This window comes from Aquila chrysaetos, chromosome Z (assembly GCF_900496995.4).
Source record: "Aquila chrysaetos chrysaetos chromosome Z, bAquChr1.4, whole genome shotgun sequence".
NCBI classification, from domain to species: Eukaryota; Metazoa; Chordata; class Aves; order Accipitriformes; family Accipitridae; genus Aquila; species Aquila chrysaetos.
The window spans coordinates 56,517,506-56,542,064 of NC_044030.1; the positions used below are offsets into that span (position 1 = coordinate 56,517,506).

Consider the following 24,559-nt stretch of genomic DNA (forward strand, 5'->3'; position numbering starts at 1 on the left):
AGCATCTCACAGGCTGCACGTGAGAGCAACAAGATACCTTACAGTTGTACCGTGTAGCTCTCACTGTATTGCAAGGCATATAACCCATTGAAGGGAGAGATACAACGTACTCTCTGGATCAACACAGCATGCAGCAAAAGCACCTACTTGTATGTGGCAAATAAAGCTGAGTACAGTTCTTCCAGCAGAACTACTATAAAGAAGCTTCATTGTACATACACATTTTTGTTTTGTTTTTCAAGTCTCCATAAAGACAGATCTACATTATGGAAAAATCTGCAAAATCACATATCCAGAAATTCAAGAAAGTTCCTCATTTACCTTCTGATAAAGAAATCACATCTGAAACAAGTTAGAGAAATACAAATGCAAGCATGAGCTCAAATGTTGACTCAGATCTTGCTAGTCCTACTCATATTAATCATCTTACTGGGCTCACGCTGAGAACCCTGTGGGTGGACATATGAATTCATATGGAACCCACCAAAACCAGTGCACAGCCAGGATGAGAGGCTTTGAAACAGCAGCTCTATTAAGTTAAATGGAAAAAATACAACTGTGTATTGCCTAATAACAGTGTTAATATTTGCATACAAGCCTAGGTAAAAAAAAAAGGGGGGGGGAAGGGGCAGTTATAACAGAAATGCTAGCCTATAATAGCACAGTAGCACTAGGTTACGGTAATTCAGGTTGAACAGCACCTCAGGAAGTCATCTAGTTCAACCTACCACTCAAAGCTCCTGTAATTTTTATTAAAAAGCCACAAGGTTTAGGTTGCCTTCTTCCACATCAGTTATTTTTTCAAAAAACCATTAAAACAAGGGATTTTAATTATTGCATGTTTAATTATGTTAATCTGCTTTCTAATTTAAGTTTTGTAACTTCTGATAATAGTTCCCTTTTATCCATAACTAACACCATTTAATTCATGTTGTCTGTTTAATATTACTGTATTTCCAAAACTTGTTTATTTCCCTATTAAGGGTCTTTCAGCCAAGATGGTAGATTATTTCCTGTAACTGCAAACATCATCACTTAGCTTTTAGTTTATATAAGGTCATACTGTAAAAATGCCCCAGAGCTGAGATAAAGAGACCGATGGCAAAAATGACAACCCTGTTCCGTAACTGCTTTTCTTACAACTTCAGCAAGAAGATGCCATTGCTATTACAAGATGACATTGACTTTAGTAGTATTCTGTGGTCATGCATTACATTAACTCCACGTAATTTGGAAATTGTTATTCTACAGAGATTTCAACTTTGTTCTTTCTTTGCCCAATCACCACCCTTACCAGTTACACGTGAGAAGCAGCAGCAGTCTCCTTTCATTTTCCATTCCGCAGTTCCAGTCAATCTGATTTCATCAACAAGAACGTCGAACCATTTTCTGCATTCTGTGAACTTCGTGCTCATTAAAACTTCCTCTCCCAGCAGCAAATACTACTTCCCTATGTCACTGTCATTTGCGCTTTACGGAAATGAAAAACTCTGTAAACAGCTCAGATTGAAGGCTTCTCTGGAAAACGCACCACCGCTTAAAATCCCTATCATTTCACACTGTAATACTGAAGTTGTTTACTACAAAATTCTCCATTTACACCACTGAAGTCACTTGGGACTCATTCTCATCAAGCAGAAGACAGTGATGGCTCCTGTGTTGCTACTGAATCCTCAAATTACTGTCACCAACCCTAAGAAGGGAAGATAAACGGGCATGCCCAAGGAATATTACTACAATGTTACTCCGATATCAATTACTAGGAAGACTGGGCAGAGGGGAAGAAAAGAAGTTAATCCATATAACTGATCCAAACTACCCTTTTGAACAGTGCGCACAATTTCTCTACAATCTCCTGTCAATATCGATTTTCCATAAAATACAAACTTTAGAAAAATTTCTCTCTCACTTAAACTACATATATATTAGATTTGACTAACAATAGAACCTAATGGAGAAGCAGATGATAAATTCAAAAGCTGTACAGGGCTAAGATGTCAGAAACACTGACCATTAAGCAACTAACCTCAAGCACAAAATCACATTTGAAACTAAAAGTAGCCATCACAATCTTCCCAATTACATTTCCCTCTGCCCAACGACCAAAAAGAATATAGCCTATGTCTCTCCGGCAACAAATAATTTACGAATAACCAAAGCAAGGTGTTACTTTCTCACCTGTCACAGACTGCAGAAGTGAGAAAGGGAAATTTGAAGACTGAGCCCATCAGACTCTAATTAGCCTTCAGCTGCACCAGAAAAAAACCCCAAAAGACACCCACTCCAAAAAACCCTGAAGAAGTTTTACCTGCAATTCTTTTCTAAAAACAAGAAAAAAAAAATTATCTTGTGAAAGTAAATGAAATTCATTAATTCATAACCCATATCTAAGGGAACACTTCCCCACCCAGAAGCAAATTCAATACAGACACATAGAGGAAAAACCACAGATGCTTCTGTGACTGCTCGCCCTCCTTCTGCAGCGAGAAGTTTGGGGTTGGCTGTTTTGTTTGGTTGGTTTTTTTCTTCTTTTCCTTAACGGCACAAGTAAGCATTCTCGAGGAAGTTCTCCAGCAAAACACACCACCTTGGCCGAGGGACGGCGGACTTCCAGGTCCTCTACCGGCCAGGTCAGACCCAGCCCGGCCAGACCGTTTGCGCGGGGGGGGGGGGGGGACAGCGGCGGGGGGGGGGGGGGGGCGGGCACACACGCACGCGACGGTGACCCATACACACACCGCCAGACAAGAACGGCCTTCCGTGCCGGCCGAGAGCCCTCCTGCCCCTCTCTCCCCCGCCCCCGCCCAGGTACGGCCTGCAGAGGAGCGCCTGCGTCCCGCGTCCCTTGCCCCGGGCCCCCGCCCTCTCGGCCCCCCGCACTCGCACGCCGCGGGGTACCGGGTAGGGGCGGCCGCCGCACGTCGCTCCCGGGCCGGGCAGGCGGGGGCTTCCCGTCAGCGGGACGGGGCGCGGGATACGCCGAGGTGTAACCGCCACCCCGGCCACCCGCCTCCCCTCTCTCACGCTCACGCGCACCCCCCACACCCGCCCGCCCCGGCCGCTGCGGACAGCCAGCGACGGCCGCCGGGCGGCGCTGGCCCCACTCACCCCGGCGGCGGCGGCTGGGCAGACCGGCGCGCGCAGGCAGCTTCCCCCTAGGCGCCCGCTCCCTCTCCATGCACGGCGCCGGGGCGGGCGGCTGCGGCGGCGGCGGCGGCAGCGCCGTGCCGAGCCGCGCTCTGCCCGCTGCCTCCGCGCGGCCGCCCCGCCCCGCCCCGCCCTGCCCTGCCGCGCGGGGGAGCGGAGCGGAGGGGCGGGGCAGCCGCCCTCCCGCTGGGCGGGGCGCGAGCCGCCGGGCTCCCGACGCCTGCGTCATCACGCAGCTGCTAGGCGACGCGCGGGGCACGGCTGGGGCGGGCCCTCGGCTCCGGCGGGCCCCCCCCGCCCGCGCCCGCCCGCCGGCCGGGACGGCGCCGCGGCTCCCCCCCTCCCCCAGCCGCCGAGTCCCGCGCACAGCCGCCCCCTCGGGCGGCCTCCGCGGCGGCGGCGGCGAGGGCGAGGTGTCGCTGGCCTCGGGGAAGCCCTCCTAGGGGCCGGTTGCCGGCAGCGCAGCGTCCGCAGGGCGAGCGCGGAGCGGCCGGCCCACGGAGAGGACAGCCTCCCCCGTGGGCACCAGAGCGGGCGGCAGGGGTGCGTAAAGGCGGGAAGGGCAACCTCCCGTCATCGGGCGGCTGCCGCTCTCCGACCCCCCGCCCCCGGTGCCGGTGGGTAGAAGGGCTTCGTGTCTGACAAGTTTCCGTCTGCCCGCGCCAGCGGGAGCCGCTGTGAGGCGAAAACAACGGCGGCGAGGCAGAAGGCCTCGGACCGGCAAGCGCACGTTTCAGGGACAGACCTTGCCTCGTTCAGCCGCGGTAGACAAAAGCAGCGCGTCTCTGCGCCGTGGTCTCGCTTCGCGGTAGTGCGGGTGTTAGTTGGGCCAAAGGAAAAGCGCACGGGTTGGGCGGGTGTTTTTTTTTCAGCAATGCACGCGTGTGCTAGTTCTGTCCGAGCTCCCAGGATTTATTGCACAGTTCTAACCTTGCGGACGTACGCTTTTCCGTAACTTACGTGGTGAGCCTGTTCCTTACTTCCTTGTCTGTGCCGAGTAAACGTGGTTCATCTGAAAGCTCTGGAGCGAGGTTGGCTCTTACAGACGAGCAAAAAGAGAAAGAGCTTGCCTGCCCACCCGAAGACGTGGCGGGTTATGGAAAGAACACCAGAGTGGGGGGACTTGATCTACAGATAGGTACTGTGAAGTCTGCATCCGGGAGACAAAGGAAGAACAGAAGTTGGGACAGGGGAGAGCTGAAAAGCCCTGTAAAAATTCGTTAGATGATGAGTCTCAAAACTACCAACAGGCTCATGCTCATAACTTTCAGTGATTTCAAAGCAAGCTGTTAACTGTCAGCTAACAATTTGGTACTGTCAAATAAACCACGATTATTTAAGGAAAAGCTTATCATTGCCGTTTCTGTGGTGTTGTATGTGTTTTTTTACTCCTCGTGCAGAAGAAAAGAGCATGCCTGCGTCATACAACATCGTCTTACAGAAAACAAAATGTAGCCCAGTTCAGAACTAGAATTTAACACGTGTACATTGCTTTGCACGTTTCGTTTCCTTGAGCATGCAGTTTAAAGGATACCTGGTGGTTTTGAAATAAAGTCAATTACAGCACGTTTTCTTCTAGTAAATCTAGTCCTTGATCTCACTGAAAGTTTCTGTGGTATTACATCCTCCAATAATTTGCTTTTAATTTTTAATGTTTTCCAGGCTGCAGCGTGGAAAACTCACACAAGCATCTACTGCAGTGACACTGAAAACTTCCTGCAAACAGGGAAAGGAAACAAACTGTGAAATAAAAATGTTCTGATGCCTCCCAGATACAATCACTTAATATACTACCAATATCCATACCACTTAAAAGACCAGGAGTGTAGCGTATCACGTTGGTTGTGATCACTGCATATCTAAGACTCTGCTCATCAAGATCTCTGTGGACAGAACACTGCAAATGCAAAGAATCCTACTGAAATAGATGGGAAATCCTTATATTGTTAAGTTTCAACATTTTGTCAGGGTCGGGTTTATCTGGACCTGCAAAACTTGCCAGACTCTTGTCTAATAAAGCACACCATCAGTTGACAAGATTGTGAAAGTCCAATCTATGTTAGGACTCCAAACATTACAGCTTATTTAATGATACCAGGCATTTTTACTTTTGTTTGTCTTCTATTATATTTAGTTTAAACATATTTTAGCATAGTATAGCAGGAAACGCTGTTGTCCTATGAAATAACCATTTTTCAGTAGTCTGTTCAGGGTTCTTCATTGCCTTCAACAGTGTTCCTGCTATTCTGCTACATTTTAACAAGTCCTTTCAAAGGCATCTGCACCCAAAAACTCAGCATCTCAGATTTGCTTCTTATTACCATTTAAGCATCCCCCTTTTCTTTTTCTTTGGTAGATGACCATAGACAGTTTCCATACATTTGCATGTTAATACGCTTGGGTACAAGCATCAGCCTGTGACACGCAAGAACCTAAGAGCACTGAGGTACCATTTATCTACATCCTGTTTACACATTTTGTTTCACATATTCACACCATGTCAAACACAAATATGTGTAGGGTGTAGTAACACAGGCATAACCACAGAATCCTAAATTAACCAGGGATGTAAAACACTAAACTTACTAAACATACCCCCAAATAATGGACAAAAATACCACTAATTATACATGAAACGTGATTTTTACAACTGTTGTAACAACTTGCCTTCAGAGTTTGCATTTCAAAGCAAGTTACAAAACTTGCCGTCCGTGTAAAAGTCTTAGTTTTACTTTCTTCATTACTTCTGTGTTCCAAATTCTGAGATTAGCCTACAGACCAGGAAATAGATTTTGTTTCATTTTCGTATTCAAACAGCTAAAATCGATAGAAGCAGTTTTGTTGTAGTTCAAAAATTCTCATAGTTGGATTTAGATTTATCATTTTCAGCTGAAATTCAAGCACATTCTGTATTCACGAGCAGGTGGGGCATTATTTGCAAAACCACGCATTAGAACAAGGCTAAGGAAGTTACTCATTTAAGTCAAATCTTTGAAGTCAGACTGTCTGCATGTATGTCACTTCTCCTTCTACTTTTGTTGTAGGGTGTTCTTAATGTTTATAGATAAGTACCTATGTTGTAATGGTTTTTCTCCTTCTCTTTGTGTAGGCCCAGCCTTAAGAGAAAAACATATTTCAGTTAAAAAAAAGTGTTTTTTCTTTAAATATATGGCACAAAGAACACTCCTGAATGAAACTTTTTCATTATTTACAGTCATTCTCAGAAACCTATTTCCTTGAGTGATATTAGTGAATACCTCCTTCCTGGAGGAGAAGAGAGGGACAAGAACCTGTAAATACAGGTTTGCATATGATTCCGCTCCCGAAAGGACACACTTCTAATTCATCTGCTTTGGAAGCAAAAACCTAGGAAAAAAAGCCATCTCTTGGCTTTGAAGGTCCCAATGGTAAGCGTAAGTTTCTCCCCTTCTAGACATTCAGCTGGTAACTGTTCCTCTGAGAGACAATAGAGAGCACCTAAAAAACCCACCCTAATGCATTTCTGCAAAGACTGCTTTTGGAGCATATACCCAAGAATGCAAAATGTACTTCCCCAGGCACTAAATTCTACCCTGAACATTGCTCCTGGTGGAAGATGCAATTCTTTGGCACTACCTTCTCTAACAGCCCCCTGTGTTCTTGATCAGGTACAAAATGCTGCATCATGCAATGATGCCAGAGGAAAGATTACAAAACCAAAAACAAACAAACAAACAAAAACCCCAAACAACAAAAAAAACCACAGGAAAAAGACCCCTGTACGGACAGGGATCAGTTCAATTGCTGAACAACTGAAAAGCACTCAGACACTACAGTGACTAACGCAGTACGAGGGCTTCTATAAAACGGAGAGGAATAAAATCAGATAATGCTCCCCTCTCCTCTGTATCTGTCACTGCCCTGTTGCCCTTCTGTAGCATTCTCCGGGGGCTAGGTAAGCTGCCGCTTTCCAACAGCTCTCTGGGATTCCTTCCAAGTGGTACAAGAAGACAGTGAAGAAGTCTGCTTTATAGCCTACAGTGGTCAGGAATAGTGCTCTACCTGACAGATTCTTGGTTTGTTAGATGGGCGTGGGGTGTGCCAGATGTGCAGTGGCAATAAAACTTGGATTTGAAAAAAAGATGACATAGTGGTATCGCTGTGTTTCTTACCTATATTGTTAGCATATACACAGATCAACCACGTGTAGTGCATAACATTTTCATCTGTATCTTTCAAACTGAGTTATTCTGGTTTTGTTGGTTTCAATAGTTTCTGATAGGTTTTCTGCAAATAGAGGAAGATTAAGTAATTTTTTAATTTACTCTTTAATGAAGCTGATTGCCTCATGGGAACAGCAACGCCTGCACTGGTCTCTGCACTGCCCATGGCTCTATTAAACGTTCCAAGCCTTTGAACCCTCCCGTCTGTGTGGTTCAGCACAGGTTGGTGTGGATCTGATCTGGAGATGAAGTAAATTCATTTCTGCCAAGTTAGTTGAGTCACAACTGAGCAGCAGCATAGGATTTCCTTTTATGGAACATGCGCCTTTCTCCTATTATAGGATAAAACCTAGCGTGCAGCCAACAGTTATGTAGCTGGAAAAAGCAGGCAGGCAAGTAAGTGCAAGCAATTGTCTTAACTGTAGAACTCCTTGAAAATAAATTTTGAAATACAGTCCACTGATGGGAAATGGCTTGGTATAAATGGCATTACAGGGAACCACAAATCTGCTGTCACTCTGTGACTTCCAAAGCTTTTTGCTTAGTGTTGGGGTAAACAGATACGTATGCTAGCACCATCCAGTGAGGAAAAGACTCCGTAAGAAAAGTCTGAGGTTCTCCTTCCTTAACAAAATCTGCTAACAGAATGAAACAAAACAACCTGAGTTGAAGGAGAACCTTGAAGTGTAGACACTGCAAACCTCAGCTTGCAGTGTCTGCCAGTGGCTCTGCAGCCAAAACTCCCAGTGATTGCAATACAGATGCTTCTGGAATCCCTCAGTATAGGTCTCCATTGAGTTACACTTTATTTCTTAATCAAATTTTGCTTGCATAGGTTTTGTTTTGTTGTTTTCCCCCAGGACTATTTCATCTTTAGAGCAGGATATCCTCTGTGTTTAACTGATGCCTAAACACAATGATACGGGATTTCATACTGGTTTTGGTTACACTGTTACACAAATTGAATGTATTTATATTCATAATAAAGAAGAGCTAAAGTTGTGCCTTCCCAGGTCTACCTACCACCAGGAAAATATAACTCCCCCCAAAATGTATTTGAAAATCCCTTGGGAGTAGGGAAGTCTACTAGCTTGAAAACCTCTTGTAACAGGTTTTGGAGGGACTGGGGTTTCTTTTTTTTTCTTTCAAAAGATCTAAGCAAAATCACCTCAGCCTTTCTTACATTAGTCAAACATGGGAAACAGCCCACTTCCCTCACATACACAAACCAGTATTTCTGCTTTCAGCCTTGGAGTTTCCAAACATTTAGAGGGACTCAGAAATTGACCAGAAGTACTCTAATGCAAGATTAAAAGTTCCCAGCCCAGGTTCATGTAAACACCTTCTCCAGGACTTCATCCTCTGCAGTGTTCAAGACTGCATAATGACCTGGCATCAGTTTGTGGAAAGTAAGTTTGTTTTTGAAATAGATATTTTAATGAGTTTACATATATTAGAATTATTTGTTATGTTTCAAGGTATCTGTGGACATTTATACAGAAACCTCTGTTAAGGATTTTTCAAATTAAGGTTTCTAGAAATTAAATATGTACTGATTAATGATATCTGATTTTAAATGCAATGAACTGCAGGTCTGGCAATGTGCTTTTGCTTTGCATTATTATGGAAAGTTAACCTTCCTGAGCTTGTTTGGCAACACTTGCCTATCTGTGAAAGTCAGGAAGCTTCAAAAGTTAATGTTTATATAAAGTAAGTCAGTAATTTCTTATCCTGTTGGGGTTTTTTATTATTACTTAATCTGTTCATGTAATTTAATCTGCCTTAGCCAGTGTGACAGGATGTGAGTGTGATACAGCTAGAAACTAAAAGGACAAAAGACAACAGAACAGGATAACTACACCCCTTTAAGGTCAACTGTTGAAATTTTGGAATTTCCTCACTGGAGAGCTCAACCTTAATGATATTTTTGATTTTTTTAAAGAATTTTTTAGTGTATGCTTAAGATACAATTACTAGGCTACTTGAACGCAATATGGAAGTTAATGTAATAAAACTGAACCAAGTTTATCTTGCACATTTTCCAAACCACCTACTGTATTCACATCAATCACCAGAGACCTCGAAAAGCAAGAACCTTTAATACACACACAAATATATGAAAAAGAACCTTTTATGAACTGTTTCTAAAACTCTTTAAATTGCTTACAGTAAATTCAAAGTGAAATATTTCATTTGTTTGTAGCTAATTTTTCCACTTGGTATTCTCAGCTTAGACAGTAAAGCAAAGATACTGAGTTTCACTTTTGTTTCTACTCGGTACAAATTGTACTATTATACAATTGCAAGTTGTGTTTTGATTCACAGTCCTGGAAAAGGATGAGCAGAGTTTAATTTAAAATCAGAAACATATTTCAGTTTGCAATAAATTCGAAAAATATGCATTGTGCTGATTTTTCAAAAGTGCTAAGTAATTATAGCTCAAATTAGAGTCATTACAAGATGCTTTGCTTTATCAGTATTTCTGAAAGAGTAGGTTACTTCAGGAAGCATCTAGATACCAATGTTGGTATCAAATATGCACACTGGCAAAACTGTAACATCAAAACATTTTAGGTTAAAAATAATTAAGTATCTTTAGCTTAGCTGTTTCGCTCTTGAATCTTTTGGCCAATTTCAGTTAAAAGTAGCAGAAGCACAGGGGTTTCACAAAGCAGTAGATTTCCCTGTCTGGATTCAAAAAGGTACCCTGTTAGGTACCTGTGCAAACCAGCTAAAAAGCATTTCTTATCAAGAGAGAAGTCTGTCCCACAGGCCACCACTTGGGTAACACTGCTTTAATTAACTAATTGTCAGGTCAGACTCTACATAATTTCAATTACCTAGAAACTTTTACTGTTGCTCTAGAATTACATTGGTACAAACAACATCAAACCTGTGTCAGTCGCTCTTCTTTTTCTCCTCCTTTATTTTTGGACTCCAGTCAGATCGGTTAGGTCTTTTCTTTGTAACTAAAACAATAAATCAAATTCAGCTGTTTTCATTTCCTATTTCCAAAAAAAATGGCACCCAGCAACTGTTACGTTGAAAAACATTGGTTCCTCATTCCACTTTTTGTAGCGTAATGGAAATAAACCACATATTGGAGCTCTCGGGAAGAGCATTTCAGGATCTAGAAATAGCTTCCACAAACTCCTTTTCTTGGAGGAAGATTTTTAGATAAGCAGCTCCAGCAAGTGTTCCCTCACACCGAGGCAAACATGCAAAATAAAGCATGAAAGTTCTCCCTTAGGCAAGGGCATATGTATCACTAGCTATTGAGCTCCCTAACCTGCCTTCTGTGGGATTATAACAGATATCACTGAGCCAGTTGCACATGAGGCAGAAACAGCAGTTAACTCAGTTTGATCCTTGCAGGGAGTAGCTTCAAAATACGTCATTCCGAAGGTACATTTCACATGAAGGACCAAACCAATTAGAAGTGTTTACCTAATTGCTTGAAAGAGTACCACTAGTTCTTATCCACAGAGATGAAGGAAAGCTATTTTTCATTGTTTTTGCTAAATACCCTATCCAGTGCTGAGCACTGTTGAATCTGGCATTTCTGGGGCCAGAGAAGGCACCAGAACGCCCTGGTGCTGCCTTTGACACAGCTAGACCTGGGGGGTAGACCCGGTCCTCCGAGATGAGCCACATGAGTCCATCCCTCCCGGTTTTGAATGACTTCTCTTCTGGTTCCTCTGCTGCTACACTATTGAGTCAGCCATAAGTGGAAAGCCTAGAGCTACCAGCAAACCCAGCTGGAGCTATTTTTGATCAGCAAAACTTGTGAAAACAGGAACCGGTTTGTGTAGAAGAGATGCTGCAGCAGGCAACAGAAATAAACATTCTACTGATCTACACATGGGCTACCATTCGGTGAATGGCAGAGGAAGCAAGGGGCAAAGATTGTAGAGGAGGCTGCTTTTACTTGGAACCGCCACTTTTCTGCTTCCCCCCAAAAGTGAAACTAACTTATTACACCACACACACAGCTTGCCGAATTCAGTATTTGGCTAGCAGCTGCAGTAACACCAGCAGGAATGGATTGTCATGAGAACAGTGGGTGAGATACAGCTACTGAAATCCTTAGCACCTGCATTTCTTGGTCTGTTATATGAGCTAGTGCTGCAAAAATATTCTGGCAAGGGTTGTGATTTTTTTTTTTATTCCCTATAAAATGTTAGTGCGATAAAGAACAATATTTTAAAATAGTTTAAAATATTTTAAATATAAGGAGATAATTGAAACATTAGCACAGTTACATTCGTTTCTTCCATTGCGTGCTTTTGTTTCTCTGTGACATTTTTTCCCACTTTTTTTTTCTAATTTGTATTTCCCGCCCTGCTTCTTTGAAAAGCAAGGAACTAAAAAGTAGTATCCAGTCCCCAGAACTCCTACTCTTAAGACAACACTGTCTTTGTGTTGGAAATAGTCTTTGTAGTAGCAGTGGTAGACACCCTATTTAATGAAACACAGGGCTTTGGCCACTGGAGGTATTGTTAAGTAAACACAACACTAGGTCTGCTTCCTTAACAGAGGGTCCTAAAAGAATGCAGTCTTTCAGCCTCCTAAGAGTGGAGCTGTGTGTCAAGATTTTCTCTTGTGCAACCCATAGCCCCAGGACTTGATAAGAACGTGCCCATTGTCCCTTTAGTAGTATGATGTGCCATCAGTTTTAAAGCAGCCCGTACATTTTAATGCCAATCAGCAAGAAACTTTGATTTTGAGTGTCAGTAAATAGTTTGCTTTCTTGCTCCACTTTAGAACTCAGAGGATTCAGCTAGAAGACCATTACTTTTCCTCTGTGTGTCAGATAAGGCTTTCTGACCCCAAAGCAGAAATTTTTTTCCTTTGAGTTTCTTATGCATTACTCATGGGGTGGAAACATACTGGATCCCACAGGGATCTCTAGCACTGTAAGAACCATGAGCTGAAAGCTGACCAAGTAGAATAATTACTTGTTTTTAAACAGCAAGTGATTAAATGCTAGAACAAATTCAGAAAACTGTGTAATAGAAATACCATGTCTCAGTTTTCCTGGTGAAGACTGGAGGCCCCTCTGAAATTTGTCATTTCCCTTGAAGAAGGAAGAATGTACTAATATACAGGAGGTCAGACTCTGTGTAATTAGCAACGCCTCTTGGTCCTAAACGCTCTGACTTCAAGGTGGCAAGCCTTCAAAGAGACCTCTGAGATGGAAGAGATGAGGACAATGCTTTGTTTCCACACCGGGGGCTACTAGGGCACATTTAGTTAGAAGAACTCCAATAGATCTATTCACTTTTCCATTTCATAAGCCCTGGATGAAAGTCTGTCCCTGCAGTGAGGCAGATCAGTGACTGCCAGACAAAAGAGAGGGAAGTTGTCTGGGTGAGTGGCCAGGGAGACAGCCTGCAGAGAAACCTGTCTACATGCCAGGGAATGGAGAAGGGAAACGATCCCGCAACTCGGAACCCCACAGCAGCATGGTGCGGACTGTTCTTCCAGCTTGTACAATGGAGGAAAGGCCATGGAGCTAACAGGAGCAGGGAGAACAGATCAGCAGAGACAGGGATGCACCACAAAGGAAATCTCTCTCAAGTAAAAATGGCAGGGTTTAATCTTTACAAGAATCTAATGTAGACAAAATAATCCAAGCAAATCCTATGAATGAAACAAACAAAACAAAAAGCAGAAATAAGCCGGGGAGATTTGGGCTTGTAGAGCCGCAACATGCTTATAGTCCTTATAAGGTGAGGGAAGTGTTTGCACAGACCTGAGAGTCTGTGGATCTTGATATTTTCTAGTCCAGCTCCCTGTGGGACACAAATGAATCACTTCATTCTTCTGTACCACGGGCACAAAGGCAGTTCTCCAAAACACAGACTTTGGAACAGACGATAAAAATCCACGAAGCCAGGAATTTCATTACATGAATGCAAACAATGCACCTTTTTATATTTATATGCCTATGACTTGGCAAAAACAATTCAAATAGTTCATTAGTTAATAGCATTGCTCTTGCCCGGGTGAGATATAAGGCAGCGGAAATCAATGAGAGATTTTACTGAAATCTGAAAAGGTATGAAAACAGAAGTTTCAGTCAAGTTCTCTCACAGCAGCTTTCTTCGAAAGCTGGGTCAGTGAAGAAAATTCCACGAACATAAGCATGGTTTTTACTCTGTGTTTCAGTCAGGCAAGTGACAATTTTGATAATTTCCTGTATTTTCCTTACAGTATCTCAACAGCTATTCAGCAATTTCTCACCAAATTGCTCCTTTCTGTGTAAACCTGTGGGGCTGGGGAGGGAAAAGAAGGCTAAAAGGATTCTGTAATATCCATCTCCTTGGCTATTAGTTACACCCTCTTCTCATTAACACTTCTTACCGTAAATTTCAAGTCTTAAAAACCATCTGCTTACAATGCTTATTTAACTCTGCAAGCTGAAACAGATGTTCATTCTTTATTTGTACTTTGAAACTGAAAATTAAGAAGAAAAACTATTTACACAGCTGCCACATTCTTCCTGTTACAAGGCCAGCCACAGATGGTGTAGCTTTAGATTAGCTCCCCTAACCCCCCCATCACGCTCTTATTGAGTAAGAAGCTGTTAAGGAGCCTGTGCGTTGTGTAATAGCTTGTTCTTCTAAAATGCTCTACGTACCGTGCAAAAAGCCAGATCTTTTCAAACCAGCTCTTCTTCACTTTGAATCCATGCATCATTACTTAGAAAAGACTAGAACAAGATCTTGGCACTGTTTCAAGGGAAAACTCGCTACTGACATTGATAGTGAAGGATGAGGAAACAGTATTTTTATTAACAACCCGACAAACACATTTCCAAAAGAAATGGGTATAACATTTTCTAGGCTGTCTCATTTTGGCCTGATTTATTGTGGATCTTTTCTTCAGAAGTACATTACGTTATTTAAGTCACAAAGAACAAGGTGAAAATAGTGGCTAATACACTTGTGGGGTGAATTATGAAGTCAATTTTTACATTCAGTGCTCAGAAACATTATGTGGTAGAAAACCTTTTCTGCAGACACATTCTGAATCTGTAGATGTGTTTCTATATACACATACTTAAACAAATCTCTTAGGAAGCCTTACTGAATTGGGCACCTTCTGAATGCTGACACACAAACTGTAAGCGTCACCTCCCCCCCCCCCCCCCTTTTTTTTTCACTTTGGTGATGTTAAAAAAAAAAGAAAATAATCAAAACTTATGCATATTTTGATCTAGATCCAGCTTGCAGATGTGTAGTAGTTTATAACTCATCAAAACTACATTTCCAGACACATGGAAGAGAACTGTCTTCCCTGATGGTGCTGAGGAATGCCCATTCAGAACCACAGTCCTACCTTACAGATTATATCTACATTCATGACTGGCTAAGGCAACTTTTTTCCTTATCCGTGGAGACAGCTGAGAATTGGAAAAGGTGTAAGTAACTTTCAGGGAGCAGAGTGGTTGCCGGTTAGAAGCAAAGTAAGGAGGAGTAAGACATTTGTTCTCAAATAGTGTGACTTTCGATGCAGCCTGCAAACAAGGGTGCCCTACTGACCCCGTGACATTTTGTATAATGGGATGTGTCACAGACATGTAGTGATCATCACTGGAATCAAACCGTTAATCCTACTAGCTCATCCATCATTAAGCACCAGGTACCTCACAGGAATCAGTCTCCACAAGGACCCTACAGATTTTCACCATGGGCTCCCTGTTAAAGGAGTACTGATGTTTGTTTTGTGAACAGTACAGGGGATGCTGCCAGGGAAGTGTGGCCAAACCGATACAGAGAAGAGTGGGGTGAGCGTGGACCATCTGGCAGACATACAGCATGAAGGCAAATGTACAAAGACACCAGTCTACCCCTGGTGTGCACAAAGGGCCCCCCCTCAACATCTGCACAGGTGTGCAGAGGGGTTGCCAGCAGTGGCAGGCTCCTGGCCACCTCACTTCTGTGGGCTCCTGGCCACCGTTCATCCTGATGTAAAGAGTTGCTTTTGGACATCGTTTTCTTGTGGTTATATCCTTGATTGATACCAGTCTATAATAAAACATTTTCTCTGTGGGTCTCCTTATTGCTACCTCCACAAGCACCGTTGTTTCTATACCCTGTAGTACACAGGGAATGTAAGTCTGGGCACTCTTCTTGATGTGTATATATAATAATCTTACTGTTCCAGGAGAGAGATTAGCACTCACCCCTAACGTCTATTGCTACAGGTATACTACAAATCATCCTAACAAATCTGTCTTACAACAATGCCACAACTTTATCTAGCACGAGTGCTATTTGGACACAGTGATGCTCTGATGCAGTGCATGACTTACGGTCATTACACAAACAATGCTGTCACCACAGAGTTCAACCCCCGCACTCTCTTCCCTGCAGGACTTTCTGTCTTTTACCCCTCCCACTGACAACAGGTAATAGGTGTTCTTCAGAGCTTGTCAGTGCTGCTCCTGTATCAGACACAAGGAAAACTGCACATATCCCACCAAGAATGATCTTTTAAGACAGAGCTTACCAAGACCTAAGCAGTAACTGTAGAAGATGCCCCTTCCAATTTTTTTTTATTTAGAGTTGCCCTGACACAGGTGCATGTCTCACTTGGTATGCCCGAGGATCTAGACTAAATAAAAATGCTTTCATCAGACATACACAATAGAAGTGTGGAGATGACCATACAATATCAGAAAATGAGAAAGAAACTCATTGGCAAAATTATGCCTCCTGAAAGCTGGTACTTTTCTTCTTTGTCTTTTTTTCCTCCTGTTGGTGTCTCAAGACCATGACTGAAAAACGGGGAAGTGAATGTTGGAGCTTGCAAGCAGCAGAGTTATGCCTCAGCGGCTTGAAACAAAATCCATTTGACTCATAACGTCGCCTGTGGGGAAGGAGAAGAGAGACAGTACCTACACTCTGGCACTAACACAATCACCATTTTGAAAACATTACCCAAGACAGCCATGTACTTACTGTTTTGGCCTAGCTAACTTACCTACTGTGTGCTTCCCCAGGCAGTTATTGCACTGGCTTCTAGTCATATGCCTTCAGTAAAGTGCATTGGCTTGAACTGAAGCAATTTCACCTTCAGCATAATCTCTACTACTCCAGAACCTGTCCTACAGCAAGTTAACGTGAATTTTCCGTAACCACAGAAGGTGCAGTCAAGTTACCATCATAGCTTAGAAATGGAAGAGAGTTTGACAATAGACACTACAAAAGTGAAAGTGGGTGCAAGGTAAAGACACGTTTTGCAAATACTTTCCACATCGCCACTGTAGCAGCCTTTCCTGTTAGGCAAGTTTAAAGGAAGAGATTCTCCATTTAATGAGGTGTTCTAATTAGTTCTTCCCCAAACTATTTTTCTGTGCATTCTTCACCCTCTCCCCCTATACGTTAAAATTATTGCAATTAAAAGGCACATTACAAAATGCTTCTGTTAATTAGTCCCCTCCCACAACTGTACCTCTTTATGGTCCAGCCTTAAAGATTTCTGTAAGCAGAAAAGTTTCCAATCACAGCAGAAGGGTATTATCAGAGTTGTTCACTCAAAGGGATTACCTAAATTGCTGATGGATAGCTCAAAGAGTACAGGATTATTCTCATACAGCTAATCAGTGCACATTCAAGTCAACTGAGTATTAAATCTGCCATGATGGACTGAGAGGAAAGATGCATCTCCTAGTAACTAGCATCCTTACCATAAAGTCTGTGGCTACAAAGAGTATGAATTGTCTTCACCAAAAATTAATTTCCTCTGTCCAGCTCAAAAACTGATCTTACTGCTTGTGGGATCAGTCCACCAAAACAGGTTTTAATAGCTGTTCTGCCGATACACAAACAGCTTCCATCTGCAGCATTTCCTCCCGGTAAGTACTTTTCACAGAATGTGAAGGTCAAACAATTTTAAGAAAGGTCTTACCTAAAACCTCCTCTGGAATTCTTCCTGTTTCTCCAGAGGCTGGCTGTTCTGGAAAAACATAGTCCTTTCATACAAATATCTTTTTCTCTGTAAAGCGATAAGCAATTCTGAGTCATAGCAAGCGTTGTGCTGCAGAGCTATGTGATTTGCAGCAGGGCTAAGGGTTAGCAGTCTAACTTTAACACTGAGCTTTACTTACGCATGGGTAATTTTATGACATAATTACTCTATTGCTAAAGAATCTGCTACCTGGGCAACACGTTGCTCTTTCTATGTTTGGTGAAACTGGAACACTTGGAAAAGCTGTCACAGCTTCAAAGTTAAGAGCTTTAAAAGTTTAAAAATAAAGCTTTTGATTTTTGAAGTTGTGACAATACTTCCAAATTTTTACTTAGGCCAGTTTTAGAAATCAGAGCTGTACTACAAACTTGTATCTTTAATTAGCGTAAGCTTTGTATTTTAATTCTAGTGGCTATTAATCTCAGCTTGTACATTTCACCTTTTGGATCAGTGGCTCCCTGTATTTAGGGTAATTTTAATTTGGAGAGTTTCTAGCTTTTTCATTGCATAGGTGACAGCGGGGAGCAAGGTAAATTATTCCCTGTCCACATACTTTTTTCCTAATGTAACTTTAAATTCAAAAAAATATAGTAAAATAATTTTATTTCACATTCTACTATTTTATTTAGGGATTCCTTAGCTGCAAATCAAATTTTTGAAAGCTATTAAATTGTAAGAGCCTCCTTGCCCTCTCCCTTTCTCCCACCTTTCGTTCTGGCAACACCCACAGCTGTTCTTTTGATGTATCAGTTCAAAATAGCCATTTATCTTTTGAAATGCCAACTTATAGAGCTGGGGAAAAGGTTTCTGGGGTTTTTTTTTTTTTGATTGCTGTTTGTTTTGTTTTAAAGGGAAATAAAACCTTATTTAGGAAAAAATACTTTATTTTTCCAAAACATGTTTAGACAGATTGCAACAAGAACAAAGTACAGTACAAAAATGACTCACACAGCCTGCAATAGTTAATAAAACACTAATCAAATACCTAACTTTTTGTCAAAGTCCTTTTGGGTACAAAATACATTTTTCATGTTACAGAGGTAATGCCCACTTTACAGTGGCATCAGATAAAGTTTGTAAGACCATTATAACACAGTCACTAGTATTTGCTCTCTATATATACCAGCTTTTGACTTTTTTTTTTTTTTTTTTTTTACTCCAGATGCACTGAGTGTAGTCTGAAGTCAAGTATAAAGTCCTTTCCTTGTGTCAGGAGTTCAGCATTAACTTCAGCAGGTTTGCCTGGAATCTACCAAAAGCCCTTGGATAAATATTTATATCCTGGTAGAAGCTTTTTGCACCTGTCAATCCAAGCAGTGCCCATACACCATTATCCCTTCTTTCAAAAGGGAGCAGCTGCACAAAATGTGATGGCATAACTGAATAAATTTTTCTCCCTCAAAGCCTACAGCTTATTTTGCTACCTTTCACAACTAATTGTGAACTGCAGTGTGTGGCATGCCAAACAAACCTAAAAGAATATATGTGATAAGTCAAAAAACTGTCAAGGAGTTTTCTCCTCCCATGCCCATCTTTGCAGAGGAGGCTAAAACAAGGCAGTATAGGTTGTGATCTCTTCTGCAGTATTCTAACATTAAGGACGATTAAAAGATGGGTATTTTATTCCTCCTATGAAACTGTAATTTAGTCAACATAAGCAGGAGTGAAGCATTTGACAAATTCTATTCACATGCAATGTATGAACAAAAAATTATCGTCACACCTTTACTTTTATTTCCATGCCAATATTGTCTCTGCAATTACGTCAATAATCTAATATTTCTGTTGTGATCATTTGTTTTGCACTGCAAAGCTTGTTTTGGTCAATCTTGTTTTCCCTCTCTATCTAAACCTTTCAGAAAAAGCTAAGAGTGAACTCTGTAGATACACAAAACTAGAGCATCCACTGCATTAAAGCTCGAGGGCGCAGGGACATAAGAGGCACTTGTGTCCCATGCAGTGGAATACAGTGCAAAGAGTCCCAAGCCAGCTGAGACTCCAGCCAGCCATTCCATGCAGCACAGAATACTGGCATTGCATTTATAAACAGCACAGGTCTAAATAGCCTAAAGTCAGCTTTATTGTTTACATGCAGCAAGCTTGGGTTCCTCTGCACTGGAATCATCACTGGCTTCCCTGTGCCAGAACAAGCACAGGGAAAGGCAGGTCTTATCAGATCTTTGCAGTGGTTTCTGTCACCCCATTTCACGAAGTCTGCAGGTGTTTCTTATCTTATAGTTTTGCTAAGGTTGGAAAATCCAATGCCAACACACGTCATTAAGACTTTCTCCCCACCCATGTGCTCTTCCTCAGGGGTCTTTGTTTCAATTTTAAACATGGTCTGGAAGAAGCTTCTCAAGTGTCGCAGAAACTCAATTCTGAGGGAGAGAAAACAAGTGTTTAAGAAACAAAACAGAAAGCCCATTGGCAGTATGTACTAACGCGGATTCCAGCGAGAGCACAGTGAACAGAACATGAATATATTGCTTAGTACAGAGCAACAAGCCTACAGACTCTGAACATTGTTCTCACTTGTGTTGTAGAGGTAGCTAGTGACCCCTACTGAAACCACTGCACTCTCTGTATAAGCAGAGAGAAAGAATGCCTGCTAACATGGCAAGACAAAATGTTGAGGGAAGAAGAAAGAAAGGAGAAAGAAGAGATGTAGCTAGGCAAGGTCACTTATGATGCTGACTCTCCATTAGGGCCACAGGAAACACATTCCAACCTGTGGTACTCCCCACGCCTCAATGTTTCAAGCAGAAATAAAAGATAAACAGGGATAGCCAAAGGGTTTGGCCTTGGGTGCATACTTTAAGAAGAGAGACATCAGATCCTAAAGCATGTGTTTGATTTTTATTACTAACTTGTCCACTTAGTGAAATGTTTCATTAGAATCACATTCAGACTCAGAATTCTTCCTGTTTTCTCTCATTTTCAGAAAAAAGAAAAAAAAAGTAATTTTCCTTTCATCATTTTAGAATGAGGCACGAAAAGACTAAACAGACACAATGCTCCTAAATGCACACTGACTGGAGGGCAAGTGACAGGAAAAACTACTGAAAAGTATTAAAAAAAAAAAAAAAAAAAAAGAACAAAAGCAGCCAAGAAAACATTCCTACAGGCTTACCCAAAATAGGGAACAAGCAATTACACCAAAAGGCTACAAATACAAAATTGGCAATACCTCCTGACGGAAGTCTGGTCTCTTCCAGTCATGGCCATAAGCAAGTCTGCAGTCTTGAGCTAAGGTTTAATCTCCTGCAGCAATTGGTATGTGCCCTTCTTAGGTTAAGTTTAACCTTTAAAGAAAGGGAATGTGCACATCGAGTCCACACATTTGTTTGGCTGGCAGTCTGGAAAAAGTCTCTGCTCTGCATGCTGAGAGCATAATAGCAAGCTAATCACACTTACATCATTACACCAAATCAAAAGAAAGTACCCAGAAAATGGGAACCAGGAGACCAAGAAGGTAGGACTGTCCCCACTGCAACACCATGAGGCCTCTGAAAACCTCCTGGCAGCTCCTATTCACAGAAATTGTAAATATGCACAATGGAAGTTGCAGGAGCAAGAATTGCCTTATCCACTTCAGTAGGGCAAGGTGCTGCTCCTGGGCTCAGGTACGTGCATGGGGAGAAGAGGGAAACAGTAGGAGCCAGACAAAGAGAGGCTGCTGGTAAGCACAGAACAGTATAGGTAACAAGATCTGAGAGTTATCCCTGGGGCAGTCAGCTGAACATCTCTGCAGGGTGAATGTGGGCACATGGCTCCCCATGTATACCTTTCTACCTCACCTTCCTGAGGGCTGGTAACTGGCCTTAGCATGGATACCAGCTCTCTCATCTCTCAAATGGATTAACAGTGAAAAGCACCTTTTCTTCCATGTCTCCCCAACTGCAAAGTTTCTGGTTGCTGCTATAATAGGCAAATGGGCATATGCTGGCACAAATGCTTCAGTAAAGCTGACAGGCAACAAGCTCTGTACCAGCCTTCTCCTTAGCTGGGTCCTTTCCCAGAGCTCTGGCACTCTGACAGGAAAGCAGCCAAGCCCAAAACAGCAGGAGCGGCATGCTGAACTGCAAGGAGGGCACAGAATAAACTGTACAAATGCCAGAGGCAGCGTGCGAGCCAGACGCTCAGGGAAAAATCCTAAAAACTGATCAGCAAACTCTGCAACATGTTGGTGGGATCAGTTCAGCCTGTACCTCTCTTTGCACATATGTGGGCTACCACGCTTCTCTAATTCTCCCTTTTGAATAAAAGGCAGAGTGAGAAAAAGCAAGAGAGCTTTGCCACAGCCATGAGTGGGAGTGCAGGGGGGGCTGCCTGGGGATGTTGGGGGAGAATTTTGGAGCAGAGAGAGTCCAGCTCTGACTTGCAGCAGTAGAAGCACAAGTGGTAAGAGCCCTGGAAACAGGCAAACAAGATGGGGGGAGGTCAGGGGTATGTGACAGAAGTGCAGCAGAAAGCAGGTTTGTATTAGCTTGAGACTGATATGAGTCGCGTGTGGGAAGGTTTGCACCTCAAATTAATAGTGGAGGCTGCACCAAACATACATGTACAGAGAAGTTTTATTTTGCAGGAAGTTTAGACTGTGTGTTCAGGCAAGAACAAGGCACAGCTGAACACTTTTCCTTAGGCCCAGGGACAGCTACATGAGCCACACTGGAGGTTTCCTCAGGGCCAGTGGCTTTCAAATAAAGAACAATCGTACTACCAAAAAAAAAAAAAAAGTCTGTTTATCTAAGTGCTATCTTTTCCCAGAAGCAACACCAAAAGGTACACAACCACTTCACACGTCTTAGCTCTCTGTCAGGGCAAAGCGACCAACTCGCGGATCAGTGCAAGAACAGACCTGCGCGCCAGCAACACCTTCTTGGTTCGACTACCCCGAGAGAAGCGCAGGACACAGTCTGGCAGCGCCGGCGGCCCCGGTATTGCTGCCCAGCGTCCCGCCGGGGACGTTCCCCGGCCGCTGCCCGGGAGGAGCCAGGCCTGACCGGCAGCTGCTGGCCGCAGCCTGCGGCCAGTGCCCGGACGCGCGGGCCGCCAGGGGGCGCCGCGCTGCCTGCGGGCCCCGGCCCCGGCCCCGGCCCCGGCCCCGGCCCGAGGGGCAGCGGGCGGGGAGGAGGGAGACGACCGGTCGAGGGTCTAGGTGCGGGCGGGGACGGTCACCCCCGACTCCCGGCAGGGCTCGGGCAACAATCGACAGCGGCAGCCCGGCCGGGCAGAGGCGCCCTGCCCGAGCCAGGCCCGCCTCGGGGGCTGCACCTAGCCTTGTCCCCTCCCCTTGAAGCCCCTAAACCTCTGCGCAACCAAGGGCAGGGGCACTCGAGCTTTCCCTTTGCCCTCCTTCACGTACCCCGGGCTCACGCCAGTTCACCTGCACGCACCTGTCCCGCAAGACCGACCTCTGCCGGGTGGCAACACAGCCAGCACGCTGCATTTGATTTTAAGCTCAGCTTGACATAGAGGCACTTAACTTCCGTGAGATCTGGAGCGTCAGATGAGAGAAAGTAATCCAGATGGCCGCAGGCCAAGCGGTCTTTTTGGGACTGGTGTCCCCAGTGCCTCTCAGGACAGCCATGCTCATGGTGTTGGCTGCCTGCCCACCCCTCACCCCGCTGCCCCGTGCCATTCGCGGGGGCAAAGGATGCCTCCTGTGGAAATACTTGGGAGACTGTTCCTCCTCCTGATGGATGTACTCCAAAGCACCATGTCCCCACACAGGGCTCTCATCCGCCAAATGAACCGTCACATTCATGCTACATTGTGCTAGACAGGGAAGCCACTCTAGCATAACACGGCTTATAAATAGCTTCGGCTTCTGCAGGGTGAAAATGTTAAATGCAGAGATGTCAGAGCCCCAAGAGAGAAAAGAAGGGACAATGAAGTGGAACATGACAGTACTGCAATTTACTTCCAAAGCCTGGGCATCTAATGAGTTGCTCAGGAGGCAAATTTCCCAGCCCTTTATGAGTTGCCTTAGTGAGGCCACAGGGGTGCTGCAGACAGAGCTGCGTGATCTCTGAATAGATCCTCACAGGACTGATGAGTCACAGATTCTCACAGAATCACAAATTTTAGGATCTCACGTGACACACGCTGCTTCAGGATGTCTGCTCCTGACCTTCATTCCTGCCGCACACTCCTAGCTTGGAAGAAGTGACAACCTACCCATTTGAAATCAGCCTGCTTACAAAATAAAAGTGCGCTTGCGTGATTTTCATAACATAAAAAAAAAAGAAGACAAAAAAAAAGACTGGACAATGACAAGTGATTGGTTGTTTCACATGCTTGAACTGTGCACTTCAAACACCAGTATCTACTCTCTGTAAGCCTTTCACATGGATACTTACCTTAACCCTGTGCAATGGGAGGCTTCTCTGTCTCCCCCTCAAAATCTTATGAATGTTGTTTCCAAGATAACAGGGGTTGAGAATAGCAGTTAGACAATTTCTAGCTCTCAATGTGATGGCACTACCATTCTTCAGTTATCATAGTACTGTACCTTTCATGTATACAGCACCGGTACCATGATAACTGAAAAAGGACAGTTCATAGTCTTATTATTTGATGCCTTTATCAGATAAACAACCCTCCCTCCATTTGATTAAAGGAAAACTGCTCAGTCTCTAGGTTTAACTGTGATCTAGTCAATCACTTGTCAGTCTGATAGAGTAAATGAAATTTTTGATACTCGATGCCCTCTCCCTAACCTGTCTGTTGCAACTGGCAATGTAAGAAACTTAGTTTTTTCCTATCCTCTGAACAACTGCCAGCTGCAAAGCTTTAATAAAAATCGAGACTGAAGGATTAGATAGAAGACTGCTGGCCAATAGGGCTAAAGCTTTGGGGCTGCACATAGGTCCATGAATTGAACTCTTAAGCTGCTTCCTATGGAAAATCACAGCTTTAGCATTTGGCTAGCCATTTGAAACATGCCATTTAATGCCACAGCTAGAGAGAGATCACTAGGAAAACACGGTAGTGTATGCTAGGCAACAAAAAGCAAACTGATGTACGCATACAATCCAAGACCAAGAACCAACAATAAACCCCATCTCTGCAATTCTCAGAACCAGGAATAATATAGAACAGTAAGGGAATCATCTTCTAACACGTAGAAATAAACCCTAGGTAACTTACACCATCTGTCTCATTTGAGGATGGGTACAAGTTGTTCTATTCATAGCCACAAGCAAAGTCTTCCATATACATAAAATAGC

The 24,559-nt window shown here is 43.4% G+C and overlaps 2 protein-coding genes and 1 long non-coding RNA gene across 6 annotated transcripts in view; 1 reads left to right on the forward strand and 2 right to left on the reverse strand.

Annotated features, from left to right (window-relative positions):
* Positions 1-3,232, reverse strand: part of JAK2 (Janus kinase 2) — a 96,033-nt gene extending 92,801 nt beyond the window's left edge. Inside the window, exon 1 of one of the 2 annotated variants that reach the window (XM_041120945.1) lies at positions 3,109-3,232. The gene's annotated coding sequence lies outside the window, so the exon portion shown is untranslated. The remainder of the gene's footprint in view (positions 1-3,108) is intronic. The other variant, XM_041120948.1, reaches the window with a different exon arrangement.
* Positions 3,233-3,490: 258 nt separating this feature from the next.
* On the forward strand, positions 3,491-5,181 carry LOC115337363. The gene is made up of 2 exons (XR_003922109.1): positions 3,491-3,911; positions 4,810-5,181. It is a non-coding gene; the product is annotated as an uncharacterized LOC115337363 (long non-coding RNA).
* Positions 5,182-14,126: 8,945 nt separating this feature from the next.
* The window catches only part of RCL1 (RNA terminal phosphate cyclase like 1), a 33,711-nt gene continuing 23,278 nt past the window's right edge, over positions 14,127-24,559 (reverse strand). Inside the window, exons 9-11 of one of the 3 annotated variants that reach the window (XM_030005154.2) lie at positions 17,268-17,315; positions 16,341-16,464; positions 14,127-16,226 (exon numbers count right to left, since the gene is read on the reverse strand). In XM_030005154.2, coding sequence (XP_029861014.1) covers positions 16,383-16,464; positions 17,268-17,315 — 130 coding nt within the window. In that variant the 3' untranslated portion in view covers positions 14,127-16,226; positions 16,341-16,382. Of the gene's footprint in view, positions 16,465-17,267; positions 17,316-18,193; positions 19,706-24,559 lie in introns of those variants that run through there. The other 2 variants (XM_030005153.2, XM_030005152.2) reach the window with 2 other exon arrangements.